Source organism: Micropterus dolomieu, linkage group LG08, assembly GCF_021292245.1.
Source record: "Micropterus dolomieu isolate WLL.071019.BEF.003 ecotype Adirondacks linkage group LG08, ASM2129224v1, whole genome shotgun sequence".
NCBI classification, from domain to species: Eukaryota; Metazoa; Chordata; class Actinopteri; order Centrarchiformes; family Centrarchidae; genus Micropterus; species Micropterus dolomieu.
In genome coordinates this window covers 17,444,213-17,456,928 of record NC_060157.1, presented here as the reverse complement: position 1 = coordinate 17,456,928, position 12,716 = coordinate 17,444,213, and the positions used below count along the sequence as shown (strand labels likewise).

General features: G+C 39.1%; 3 protein-coding genes across 4 annotated transcripts in view; all 3 read right to left on the bottom strand.

Moving 5' to 3' along the window:
- Window positions 1-2,380, bottom strand: part of znf740b (zinc finger protein 740b) — a 6,758-nt gene extending 4,378 nt beyond the window's left edge. The window contains exon 1 of the mRNA XM_046056908.1: window positions 2,273-2,380. The gene's annotated coding sequence lies outside the window, so the exon portion shown is untranslated. The remainder of the gene's footprint in view (window positions 1-2,272) is intronic.
- An 883-nt stretch (window positions 2,381-3,263) lies between these two features.
- On the bottom strand, window positions 3,264-6,348 carry csad (cysteine sulfinic acid decarboxylase). The gene is given in 10 exon segments (XM_046055611.1): window positions 3,264-3,327; window positions 3,329-3,420; window positions 3,687-3,769; window positions 3,859-3,914; window positions 4,267-4,361; window positions 4,634-4,650; window positions 5,069-5,126; window positions 5,214-5,247; window positions 5,249-5,351; window positions 6,333-6,348. Coding segments are annotated over 10 exon segments (618 nt in total).
- Window positions 5,810-8,326, bottom strand: zgc:174906 (uncharacterized protein LOC571548 homolog). Of its 2 annotated transcripts, XM_046056593.1 has the most exons (5): window positions 8,189-8,326; window positions 7,806-7,891; window positions 6,979-7,310; window positions 6,805-6,885; window positions 5,810-6,720 (listed from the first exon to the last, which is right to left on the bottom strand). In XM_046056593.1, exons 3-5 carry the CDS (start codon window positions 7,292-7,294, stop codon window positions 6,440-6,442), a joined length of 678 nt encoding a protein of 225 aa, XP_045912549.1. In that variant the 5' UTR covers window positions 7,295-7,310; window positions 7,806-7,891; window positions 8,189-8,326; the 3' UTR covers window positions 5,810-6,439. The 2 variants fall into 2 exon arrangements, with proteins under 2 accessions (XP_045912549.1, XP_045912547.1); XM_046056591.1 differs by having other exon boundaries at window positions 7,806-8,315.
- Window positions 8,327-12,716: the final 4,390 nt, after the last annotated feature.

The window sequence follows — 12,716 nt, the reverse complement described above, 5'->3', positions numbered from 1 at the left end:
GGGGGGGGGGGGGGGGGGGGGGGGGGGGGGGGGGGGGGGGGGGGGGGGGGGTGGCTTCACTCAGGATGAGGGGTAACAGAAGAGACCACGGCCACCCAAATCATCAGGGGCCAAAGCCTGAAAGTAGAGGCATGACAACATGAGGCTAACATTTTTACATGCTGGAATAAGGGGCTTGAAAATCAGACCAACGTCTTCAGATTTCACAAAAATCGCCAAATCTGGATATATCACCAGAAATTTAGGTCCAGCATTAATATGTCCAACTTATCAGGCAAGGAAGCCCCAATGGTTTGGTGCACGCCACGTTACCATGGTTGACAGAAAACAGGCAGATAGAGAAAAATAATGACGTCCAATGGGACAAATGAAAACAGTCAAAAACAGATAAATACATCTGTGTAGGTATGACACATTAATCAAACAAATGCTTTCTACACATGGTGATAGTGAAATATATACGAGTATCTAAAAAATGTGTTGTGAGCTTCTGTTTGAGAGCAGCAAATGCACTATAAAACACAATTTTAACTACCTTATCAAATAACATTGTTATAGGCATCTTAAAGTGGAATACAGGCAGCATGTGATGTTGTCTAAACTGAGTTATAGCCTAGTTGGTGCTTATGTTACTGACGCTTTAAAGCATATTCATGCAGATAATGGCGTAAATAAGTCTACATCTAAGACAGTTACATTTGTTTTTGACCAAGTCATGTTTCATAGCACAAACCAATTGATGGATCACTGGGGTGTTAAATAGTTTAGAAGCATGTCAATCGCTATACAGTGGACTGGATTTCAGGGAATGAAACTAGTCCTGAGGCTGCAGATGCAATGAACATTTATACTCACTGACCTCTGATGCAATTCTAAAGCACTGCATGATAAACACTGAACACAACAAACATAATTCCATGAAATTAGTAGGTACAGTGTAAAAATAACAAATGATATGAATAATATATACATACACTACAAACATTTGTGACATTTTCCCCCCATGTCTTCCATGTTTGCACTATTCTGAAAAGGAAAAATGTAGTAGCTTTTACCTTCAGTCAGTGAGCTTTTGTATGTTGTATTCTAATTATTTTATAAATAGTGCACAGCAATGATTTTAGAATTAAAGCAACACAGAAAATATCCAACTTCTTGAGCAATTACTAACTACTTAGTGAACTAGTTACTGAGAAACTATTACTTCTTTGATTGTTTAGGATTTGGGATAGCAATTTCTATCCTTAGAGTGACTGGTTCAACAAAATGTATCGAGAACAGGAAGACTGCAGTTGTGTAAGCTGTTAGACCTACACACTTTACAGTAAACGAGTTTAGTGTTTAGATGCCATCAACAACTGAATAAATATGTCTGTGATCAGAACTTGCTCATTATTTTTAAAAGGTGGAGAACGATGGGAAAAAAAGAGCGTGCTTCTCCTGCTGTGGAAGACTTAATAGGGCTAGTAGCAGTTTGGCCATTAACTTAAAGATGTCCAGAAACTCAATGGGGAATGTTTACATCTATTTACAATCCAAATTAACATAAAACCACAATGCACATAACCCCAAACTGAGAATAACGTTATGCCATTGGAGTGTGATATGTAAATAACATCACGTAGGCTGTAAATATATATATGTAGCAGATAAACACATTTAGATCATGCATAAAACCTCTGATAGTAGCAAACACTGTTATTCATGACTTTAGTGGAGCACGTTTGCTTTCATTAAATCCATTTATCATTAAGCTGAAAATCATTTGGGTTGTGAGTCACTCTTACTTGTAAGCAAGTGGTTTTGTGATCTTGCAAAAGCAAACATGATGCCTAGTTTACACAAGGATGCATCTCATCACTACTGAGCTAGCTAGCGACTTATAAAAAAACCCATTTAATTCCCTGTTGGGAAAGTGAGCTTTCTTAATCAACCGGGGCTGCAGCTAGAGCACACTGGAGAGGCAGTTTGCTGTATCTAGATATATTTAGAGTACAGGTTTGAACGCGTGTAGCATGGTAAGAGTCTCTGCTAAATGAAACAGAAAAGGCTAACCTGCTAGCTAGCTAGTAGTTGGTATTGGGACAACTCTTGTATGACTGAACCCCCACCACCCGCCCCAGACAACACAACAACAGCCAGGCAGGCAGGGCGTGCGGGCTCAGCGCCGACCACAAAATAACACCCCCCTCACCGGCCACAGCTATGAGAAACATAGTACAACACGTTTAAAGAGTCGCGAGTGACATGTGTTTGAAACCTGACTGCTTACCTTTCGATTTTAAGAGTTCTGTAGATTATTATTTCTTGTCGCACTTCCAATTTTTTTTTCTCAGTTTATAAACACTGACAGGAAACGCCACCGGAAGTGCTCACCGGGGAGAGCGCTGATTGGCCAGACGCCCTGTCACGTGAGTGAAGCGCAGTGACCCACATTTGCGGCCATAATTGTGAGGGAGTGGTGGCGGGTGCGTGGACGTCTGAGTTATGTAGAGCTGCAACACTTGAATCAACAAAATTAATCGGCAACCATTTAAAAAAAAAATTAAGGCATTTGTCAAGCAAAAATTCCAGTCCAAACATCTAATGGCTCCTGCGTCTCCAATGTAAGAAATTGATGCTTTCCTTGTCTTTAAGTGAAGATCTTAGACTGACAAAACAAGACATCTGAAGCCCTCACTTTGGGCAGTGGAAATTGTGATGAGCATTTTCACTGTTTTCTGATGTTTTATAGACCAAATCATTCATGAAAATAGCCATCAGGTGCAGCCCTAGAGTGATGGAAGCAAGCAGACACAGTCTCTGAATGAAAAGTTTAGAGACCTTCTATTCAGAAATTGTATGATGGACAAAAGGTTAAATAATAAAGGATACACCACCACAAATGGTGGGGTTGCAATTCTACAGCTCTGCAGAGATGGTTTCAAAAAAGGTTCTGGTGAACTGATTTCAGGTAAACCGTTGTTTAATGTTTCGAAACCTGTAACGTTATGATAAAGGCCACAAATAAAGTACTAATTGTTGACATTTATCAAAAATAAGGCTCCTTGATTTGTTTATTTATTTCTTCCTCCATTCAGTCATATTTTGGTCCATGGTCTCCAGATTTCAGAGTTTAGTATCTCTCAGTATATTACGACAGCTCTGTAAATTAAGTAAATCCCCTCAGCGAGGTTGTTTGTTTTCATTTGTAACATTACAGTGCCAGGCTTTGTGCACAACCTCAACTAGACCTCTAGATAGACAAGGAGTTGTGATGTTGCTCACAAATCGTTTCCCAGTCTTTCAATTTCATCAAGTAAGAAGTCCATATCTTTTGGGAAAAAAGAAAACAACAACGCAGGAAAAGTTGACTTTGTTTCCCAAATGTTGGTAGCCCTTGCCTTGTTTCATCATGAGTTCCTTGATGACTGGAGCTAGCTATTAACAACAACTAAAAAACACACGCACATAGATAACTGTTAGATTCAGTAGTGCTGCACATAAGTGGTAAATACTTGAAGATTGCGGTCTCCATGTTTTTTTTAACAAAGCATGCACACTACAAATAATTAGAAGAAGGAGAATCTCAGTGCTTAATGTGTATGTGTGTGTGCAACAGAATGAAGGGATCAAAAATGTAAATCGAGACTTTGGACTCTTTAGTCTCTATATTCCCAGTCCACTGATGTAATACAGAAACTTACATTTGCCTGTGTGTCCTGGTAATCTACATTTCCGTCCTCCACCCTCATACTGGGTGGTATAAATCAGAAGCATACATTCCAAACTGACTTGGAGACAAATACAGACAGGTAATGCATATATATATACAGGGAACAAACAACTACTCTTTCTCAGCATGCCTGAGATATTTACTTGGCTCTTGCAAAGGATGAAACCCTTCTCTTTCCTTCATCTGCTCCACCAGATATCTGCAGGAGAGTGGTTAAATGTATAATTTCTGTTAGCCTGTGTTGCAACTCAGCTAAAACTTTGTCCAAGTTCTCTGGAATCATACGGCAGATGAAGTGCATAAGAGAGCATAGACAAAATGCAAAGAAAAATTATAAAGTTATCAGTTATTCTGTAGAACCCAGAGATTCATGGTGAATAGGGCTGGAAATAATCATTTTTATGATAGATTAATCTTTTAAAAAAAATTTGAGTAATCATTTAGGCCATAAAATGTTGTGTAATTGCGGAATAATACTCTAGCATATTCTGAGGGCCAGCACATTTAATGAGATAGAAACAGTTTTTAGTATTTTTTTTTTGATAAATGACCCAGGGCAGAAACATACATCACCTTCTGTCCAGCCAATCTGCTGCCACAGCCCTCTCTGGACCTCAGTCTTCGTCAGCGCAAACAACGGGGCCACCTCACAGTTGAAGATGCAATTCATGCACAACATGTCCGATCAGACTATATTTTGTACTGTATTACATTATGTCACACCCTTTATAAACAGACACCATAGCTGAAAAACACCTGCCAGACAACAGTGGAAAGTAATTTACTCAAGCACAGTGGTACTTTTACTTCAATTGAGTATTTTAATTTCTTGCTAGTTTACTCCTAGTTTACTTTTACTCCTCTACATTTATTTAACAGCTACAGTGACTTGTTACTTTCCAGATTCACATTATGTACAAAGCATATGATATTATCTAAAAAAAAGGATGCATTGTTATAGGTTAAACAACCCAATAACATATGAAATACTTGACTCCACCTTGACCAGCAACATTAACATGCTCTTTATGTTTATACATCAAAAATAATGATGATGATGATGATAATATGATAATTAATCATAATAATAATAATAATATGTAATATGGCACTCTGAAATGGACCATTCTGCATAACAGCTACTTTTACTTTTGATACTTTCACATTTTGTTGCGGATACTTACTTAATACTTACTAATACCAACCTAAAACTTGTTTTTGCTACTTTTACTTAAGTAGAAGATCTGAATACTTCTTCCACCACTGCCTTATTTATTGCATTATATTTTCACAAGCTTCCCCTGCATAATTATGTGCTTGTATGCTTTAACAAACATTCTTGTTTTAATAAACAAAGGAATGAAAGGAAAAGGAGCAGAGTCAGCTCCTCCGGCCATTTCCACTCACAAACCTGCTGGAAGAACACATGGATTATGAGTTTCATTCAGAATACTCACTGCAATCTCACACGATTGCGATTTTAGGCTTCACAGCAGACCTTTTGTTTGACACCTGTGCCCTTGCAGAGCAAGCATCATAATAATGGCTTAATTTAAGAAGAGCTGGCCCTCTGAGTGGTCAGTAAGAGGCTCATTCAGGTCATGGAGATGAGCTTGTTCCTTTAACTGCCAGCTAACTGACGCATAAACGGACACTTCCAAAAGTCAAGCGTTACAAGCAAGAATAGACATATATGGCACTGGCACACTGTACTTATAAGTTATAAGAGAATGGGAACCTGTTTGCCATATCCATGTTTTTGAAAAGTAAAAGCAAAGGTACGGTATGGTAGGAAAGCAACAGAGTCAACCTTTGTGCCAGATGAAGTTAATTAGTCACCTGAGATGGGGGGAAAGACAGGGAGAAACAATAGAAGATATGGATATAGTAACTTCTGATTTATGAGTTTCTGTTACAAAAAAAGAAAGTTAACTAGTTTCATCAAGCCACATGACAATTTCTCAAGAATGAAACAAGGTATTGCGCATTTCATTAACTGATTCTCAATGGATCTCAACCGGTTTAAAACCTTCTTTTCAGGAGAAAACCAATTGTTATAGATCTTTTCAGAAAAAACATTTTAGAGGCAGCAACTGTGGTATGATGAGTTTATTCAGTGGTTATGGAACATGGGCATTGCTTGCCTGCCCTCCTTTACATGACGTCAAGAGTCACTATCTCATCAGACTGAGATGTGAGGTACATTTAATCTAAAAGACCAAGATATGTCGACCAATATGGAACATGTTAGCATAACTGTTCATCATTTACACTTTCAGAGATAATTACATTTTCTCCCAACAAGCTGAACATTTATTAAATGTTGAGCAAAATGTGAAAACATAAGAATATGGACCAATGATTTCACCCTCCTCTTAAAATGCCCCAGTGTATTTACATTAAAATGAAATATGCACTACTCAGTAATTTTCATAATTTCTCCGTAAAAAATCAATACCACAGACACTATCAACAGAAAATAAAAACACATCTTTCAAAGAAATTTCATAAAACTAAACTTTTTTTAATATTCTTGTAATATAAAAAAGGTCATATAAAAGTAGTATAAGTTGATCATTGACTTTGAACAAGAGGCCTAAGTGGTAGTAAATGGTACTGTGGGGTAATTCCATAATAGTAAAGTCTTCAAGTGTTGTTTTATTTCCAGTGGAAATACCCTTCGAAAAGGCTTTCAGTCTCAGTAAGTACCCGACAGTGAAAGAGTCAGTCAGTCTCCAACAGAAAGTCAATGCTTTCAAGTGGCAGCGCCCAGTCTTTCTGACTGAGCAGGGAGTGCAGGTGAGCAGCAGTGGCTTTGTCCCTCTGGCTGGTACGCCAGTAGCGCAGCATGGCAAATACTCGCTCCTTGTGGAGTGAATGGTCCTCTTCAATCTCTTCCAGCTTCACAGAGGGGATGTCAAGAGCCAGTCTGCCAATCTCCCTCCAAGATTTGCCAATGGTACAAGCCACGGTCATCAGCTGCTTCTCTTTAACTAATCCAGAGCCTGTACAATAAGACAGAGGCAGCTAAATTAGGTGATGGTTTAAAATGTTTTCAAGGGAATAGCTTTGATTGCAGTGTGACCCACCATTGTTGCAGGTCTGTTTGGATGAAATGGTCTCTTGTAAATCAGGAGCTATTTTTCTCTTTCTTGACATTTCTTTTTTTTCTTGTAAACAGAGAAAACATTTACATTTAACATAGAACTGTAACAGTATATATTATTGCAATTGCTGAAAATACTGAAAAGACTTTGTTCTACCTGAAGGCAGTGTGTTGACTTGCAGTTCATTGAGGAAGCGAAGCCCTGGGAAGGTTTCCTGCACGGCCTGGTCGTTCAGTAGTTCCAGCAGACCCTGTGCTGCTTCAGGCCCTCTCTGGATGATACAATCCAGCAGGTCTGTCACCTTCTCACTAGGAATACGGCAAGCTTTCACCTGCTGGTACCCGTGAGGAGACAGCAGAAAGCGAGAGTCTGCATGCTGCAGGACGAAGTCGGCATCTGCACTTAGAATTTCTATTAGCTTGACCTTCTGACTTCTGAGTAGCTGGATTTCTGCTGCTGGTTCCTCAGCCATGACTGAATGTCAGCTCCTGAGAAAGTAAAATAATGATGAATTATTATTTGTATTATATCTGATCAAATCTGAAATAATTGCAAAACCAAATATTGGAAAGATTCTGGCAATTCAACAAAACCCAGTTCTTTTTAATCCTCAAGTCACCATTACTTCTTCAAGAAATAAAATAGAGCTGCAACAATTAATAGCTTAGTTGTTAACTATTAAGTGCATGACCAACTATTGTGATTGTGAATCTATTAATTAGTTTGAGGAATTTCTTAAGAAAAAAAGTCAAAATTCTATGATTCCCGCTTCTTAAATGTGAAGACTGTCTAGCTTCTTTATAACACATAAATGTGTGATACATTACCCAGCAGACTCTTTTGAAGTATTCAAATATACTCTGAATTAATTGTTCTGCAAAAGAATTCCTAGAGTACTCCTTCACAGCTGAATATATTCCTGAGATACTCTTTTGTAACTAACATAACTGTAGAGGTGAGATATAATAATACGGTATACTCACATTTATTTGACACTTTTCAGGGCCACTGTAGCACGTCCCTCCAGTAGTTTGTTAGTTTGTTTTGCGGAAATTCGTAAACTGTAATTCTTAGGTGATATAAGTTGTTTAAAACACAGCCTCTATTGTCTGCCACTGACAAAATATGTATGAATACCTTGCAAAAAAACTAAAATACAATACAAATTCATAGGTTTGTTATTTTTTTACATTATAAAACCACCTGACAAAAGTATTTATATGTCAACAGTCCCATGTCGAGTATGTTTATTTCTGGGCTTCCTGGTTTCCCTCTATGGTTTCACTCAGCGTGCACATCGTCTGTTTTCACCCTCTCACTCTCTTACACAACCTAACAAACACAATGTATTCCCATAAACTCTTACCATTTATGGTAACAGCTGGAGTAATAGAAAAAACACGCTTGAACAAAAACAGCCTTTTGCAGACAAGGCACCATGTAACATCACAGGCTGTACTACGGCTGTGCTCGCGCGCATTTTCTCTTTTCTTGTCTATTTTCCACAGACCACAACCTCATGCACTGAAAATGTTTGTTACTTCCCGTATTTTAATTCTGTGTGCCTCCACCCAGTGGATGGATGATTTAACTGCAGTAATCTGCCATTGCTGTGTGTATTTGGTGACATCTGGTGGAATAGATTAGGCATTTCTCTCTCAGTGAGAGAAGGACTCGGGCATCAGTTTAACAAAAAAAAAAATAAAAAAAACATAATCACACAATTTATATATATATATATATATATATAAAATAAGAGAGGACTTCACCCGAGGGAAAATTGTTACAAAACATGTTACAAAAACAGCACAGAGTGAGGCTGAGAGGCGAAGAAACCTACTTGGTAACTACTACTTAAATGTAATAAATAACAAAATAAAATGAGATAAATAAGAAATTGAGCTGACATTTCAAAAAGATATAAGAACATATTATAGTATAGGTACATAGGTCAAGGTATGAAAAGAACTATAATATTCATAATCTAATCTAATCAATTCTATCTATCTATCTATCTATCTATCTGTCTATCTATCTATCTATCTATCTATCTATCTATCTATCTGTATGTCCTTTATGAAAACATGGAATGTTTATTGGATGTGCATATATTGACAGGTACATCATGCAAGGCAGAATATACAGTAGATCTGAGTTGAGTCAGAGAAAAGGCCTCTGACTGTTATGGGACAACAATTATCAGCGACCCCCGGTCACATCCCTGTTTACTCGGCTTCAGCTCTGGGAAATGATGAATCAATATCTTATTCCTGGACAGATGTTTACTTTGTGTGAGAGGAAAATCCTCTCAAGTCCGTTTCATCCACACACAGTATACAATCACAGTGTCTCTGTGTACATTAGCTGTCTGAATAAATTCAGTTTTCTTTCTGCCTACAGTGGGTGAAAAGAGTGGAGAGAACCATCATTTATTCTTATTATTTATTCTTGCCACCCAGGTGAGAGTGCTGCTTAAGGGAGTAATGCACAATTCATCCACCATTATGTACTTCTAACGACTTTATTATGCTATAAATTTGCATCATGTTCAGACTTGATCTTGTGAAGATACATTGTGAAGACTACAAAGCTGAAATGCAGTGATCTACTGATCTAAGAAAATATACACATGTTGACACTCTGGGGAAGCTTTCAACTCCAAAAGCTGTATAATGTGCCTGTGAAATTTGCACTTAGTCATTTTGCATTATATCACTGCAACACAAGTGGAGCATATTCTGTGTGGAATATGAAAATGAACTTACTTTGCCGCTGATCGAGCACAATCCCACTCATACCCTTGTGCTTTTCAGGCCCCATCGCACTCTCTGTCAAGTGGTAAACTCCATTTGTATGTGCATGCTAGTGGTGGATGGTATAATAGCTCGGACACTCCACAGTGCTGATGGAGAATAATGCAGTTTCCTTTTGAGTGGCTCTGGCTCCATTCTACAGACCTCTGCACCTGGAAAATTGGGATTTTGTAGATGAGAGAGTGTGTATGTGTGTGTGTGTGTGTGTGTTTTTATATATGCAATTCAAGAGAGAACCACCACAGCAGCTTATCCCCTCCATGCCATGACAGATAAATTAGATTTACATGTAAAGTAACTGACAAGGGGAATCACTCTTACTGACTGTCTTCAGCGCTCTGAATCGCAAGGGACAGAATGGAGTTGGGTATGCATTAAACACTGCTATGTACGCGCACTCACAATACATGAGTAGAGACTTTTATGTGTACACAAAGACACAAATGCGCACATGAACAGAACTCCTTTACAAGCTGTTGGAAAATCTTTCTCCTTGTAAAACGCATCCACTTTACAAATAGCTTCACCACTATATTTCCTTGAAACTTAGACTTAGACAATGGCTCTGTATAAAAGCTCCACTCTCAGTAGCAGGACTTTTAGATTTTATGTGATTAAATAGAGTTCAGATTTTGTATAAATAGACTCTGGTATAGGAGCAACATTGAATGTACAGTTTGTCTTTGCTGTAGCTGATTGTAGTTCAGCTGGGCCTGGGCTCCACACGCGAGCCTTTGAGACGTGACTCCCTCTCAGGGTGGATGGAGCAGCAGCGAGGGGACAGCCGTGCATTTGAGTGATTCTGACATGTCTGTTTGTTTAACATGCATTATATATGAAAGACCAGAGTGAGGTAGGAAAGAGCACGAGGGAACAGGGCAGCAGATCAGAGAGAGGGAGGAAGGAAGAGAGAGACGCCGGGAAGACAGTGAGAGAGAGAGGGCAGTAGAGTGAACACATAACTGTAGATGGAAAGCTTCAATTTCCTGGAAAATGAGGCAAGATATATTATTATGAAGGAAGAATAAGAGCAAAGTGAAGAAAAGTACAAAAGAAGAAAAGGAGATTTTAGTAAGCGCCTAAGTAACGCTATCTCACATGGTATTATCCTTACTTTTAGAGGAAAGAAGAGCATAATATGGTATAACAGCAGGATGACCAGACCATCCTTATCATTCATTATCATGTACATTCTCTCTGATCAAATATATATGAAGCTGTTGTTCATTATGTGAAGAAGACAGTATGCGGAGGACTTATGGATTGAGCCTGCGGTGTAATTGACAGGCCCATTAATGCTGCTAGAATCAAACACAAAGGCATTTTCTTTCCTTTAAGTCTAATGAATGGAAAAGACAGTGAGTCTGACTGACAGAGCAGACACATTCTCAGACTGCATTAAAGCCATGGAGGAGCTGCTGGAGAAAAGGGATGAGTGCCGAAAAAGAAAGACTGTGTGTGTGTGTGTGTGTTTGGAAGAGACTGTGAGATCATCACAGTAGAAGACACTGGACCTAGGGAGAGGCAGGTTTAAGCTGATGTAAGCGTGCCCTACCTGCTGTAATTCAAAGATCACCAGTAAGTGCTGCAGTGTTGTGTCGAGACCCCTGTTTACTGGATTCATTGAGCCAAATCCCTGGAACAGGAGAAATCTGCATCATCACCTCAAAGACAATGGAACTAAGTGAACGAAAGAGGGGAGAGAGCAAATTGATTTGTGTGTCTACTGCAGTGTCAGTTGCCCTCTAGAGGGAGCTCTTATCATTCTAAAGCATCATTTGAATGCTTCCAGCTGACTCCCACACTCAGCTCTTCATCTAAGCATACCTTATGTATAATTTCAGACAAGAAGCTGAGACCTCCCTCAACCCAACAACGGTCTCTGTTTTTGGACATGAGAGGACACAAGGTCCTTCTGGCAAAAGAGGGCAAGCCAGGTTTCCTGAGCTCCCGGAAGAAACCCAGCGGCAAATTGAACCCACACTCTGCTGGCTTAGGGGTTTGTTCTGGACTGTCCCAAGCTCGCTCCATCTGTGAGAAGAACTGGAGTTTCTCTGGACCTTCAGGTCTGACTCTGAAACTACTGTTTTCTGAGGGCATCACATCTAACCTTTTGATCCAAGCAGTGGCCACTTTTGGCCACTGTGAAACTGAGTGAACATAGGCTAACATCTGCTAATGCATGTAGGGTCCTTGGGAATTTGGAGCAACATGAATAATAATGACAACACTGGACTGGTTTAAACTTACAGGGAAAAATTGTCTGGAATATCTTCCCACTGCTGATTGTTCTGTTTCTAATGAGAAGAACTGTTCAGTCAATGAGTACAGCATCAATTTTGCAGACAAAGCCAGATTACAACTCATCCTTACCAAATCCAGTCATTTTACTAACAAGTTCGCAGCTCATTCCATCACACACGAACCTGTAAATCCGTATTGCATATTGTGAACAGTTACGCATGTAAAACGCTTAATGACAGTTAAGATCAAAAGGTTATAGTATAAGCTTTCTCATCTCTGAGAGGGAATACATTTACATTTACATTTACTCATTTGGCAGACGCTTTTATCCAAAGCGACTTACATTTGAGGAACAACATACAAGCATCAACAGAGTATCAACTACAGATCTACAATTGACAATACATACTAGTAAGAGCAGCAATAAATACTAGTAAGAGCTCAAAGTACATATCACATTAATGGGGTAGATACCTAGGGAAGGAAGTAAGAGTTAACAAAAAGTGCAATCAAAACAAAAAGTGCAATCAATACAAGATCATTGTAGGGGATAGAAGAAGAAGAGCACAGGAAGTGCATGTTAGAGGTTAGGAGTTAGAGGTGTTATAAGAGGAAGTGTTCTCGGAAGAGATGAATTTTCAAGAGCTTCTTGAAGTTAGAGAGGGACGCCCCTGCTCTGATGACGTGTGGTAGCTCGTTCCACCATTGTGGTGTCACAGATGAGAATAGCCGGGACTGGGATTGCTTTGTGTGAAGGGATGGCAGAGCCAGGCGGCGTTCGTTGGAGGAGCGTAGCGGCCGAGAAGGAACGTAAGTTTGTATTATGGAGTTTAGGTA

Excerpts from the sequence above, each read along its gene's own strand:
- zgc:174906 (XM_046056593.1), bottom strand. The coding sequence starts at position 7,294 with ATGGCTGAGGAACCAGCAGCAGAAATCCAGCTACTCAGAAGTCAGAAG. Across the intron at positions 6,886-6,978 it reads AGTCAACACACTGCCTTCAG|AAAAAAAAGAAATGTCAAGA; the intron begins GTAGAACAAAGT and ends TCTGTTTACAAG. Across the intron at positions 6,721-6,804 it reads CAAACAGACCTGCAACAATG|GCTCTGGATTAGTTAAAGAG; the intron begins GTGGGTCACACT and ends CTTATTGTACAG.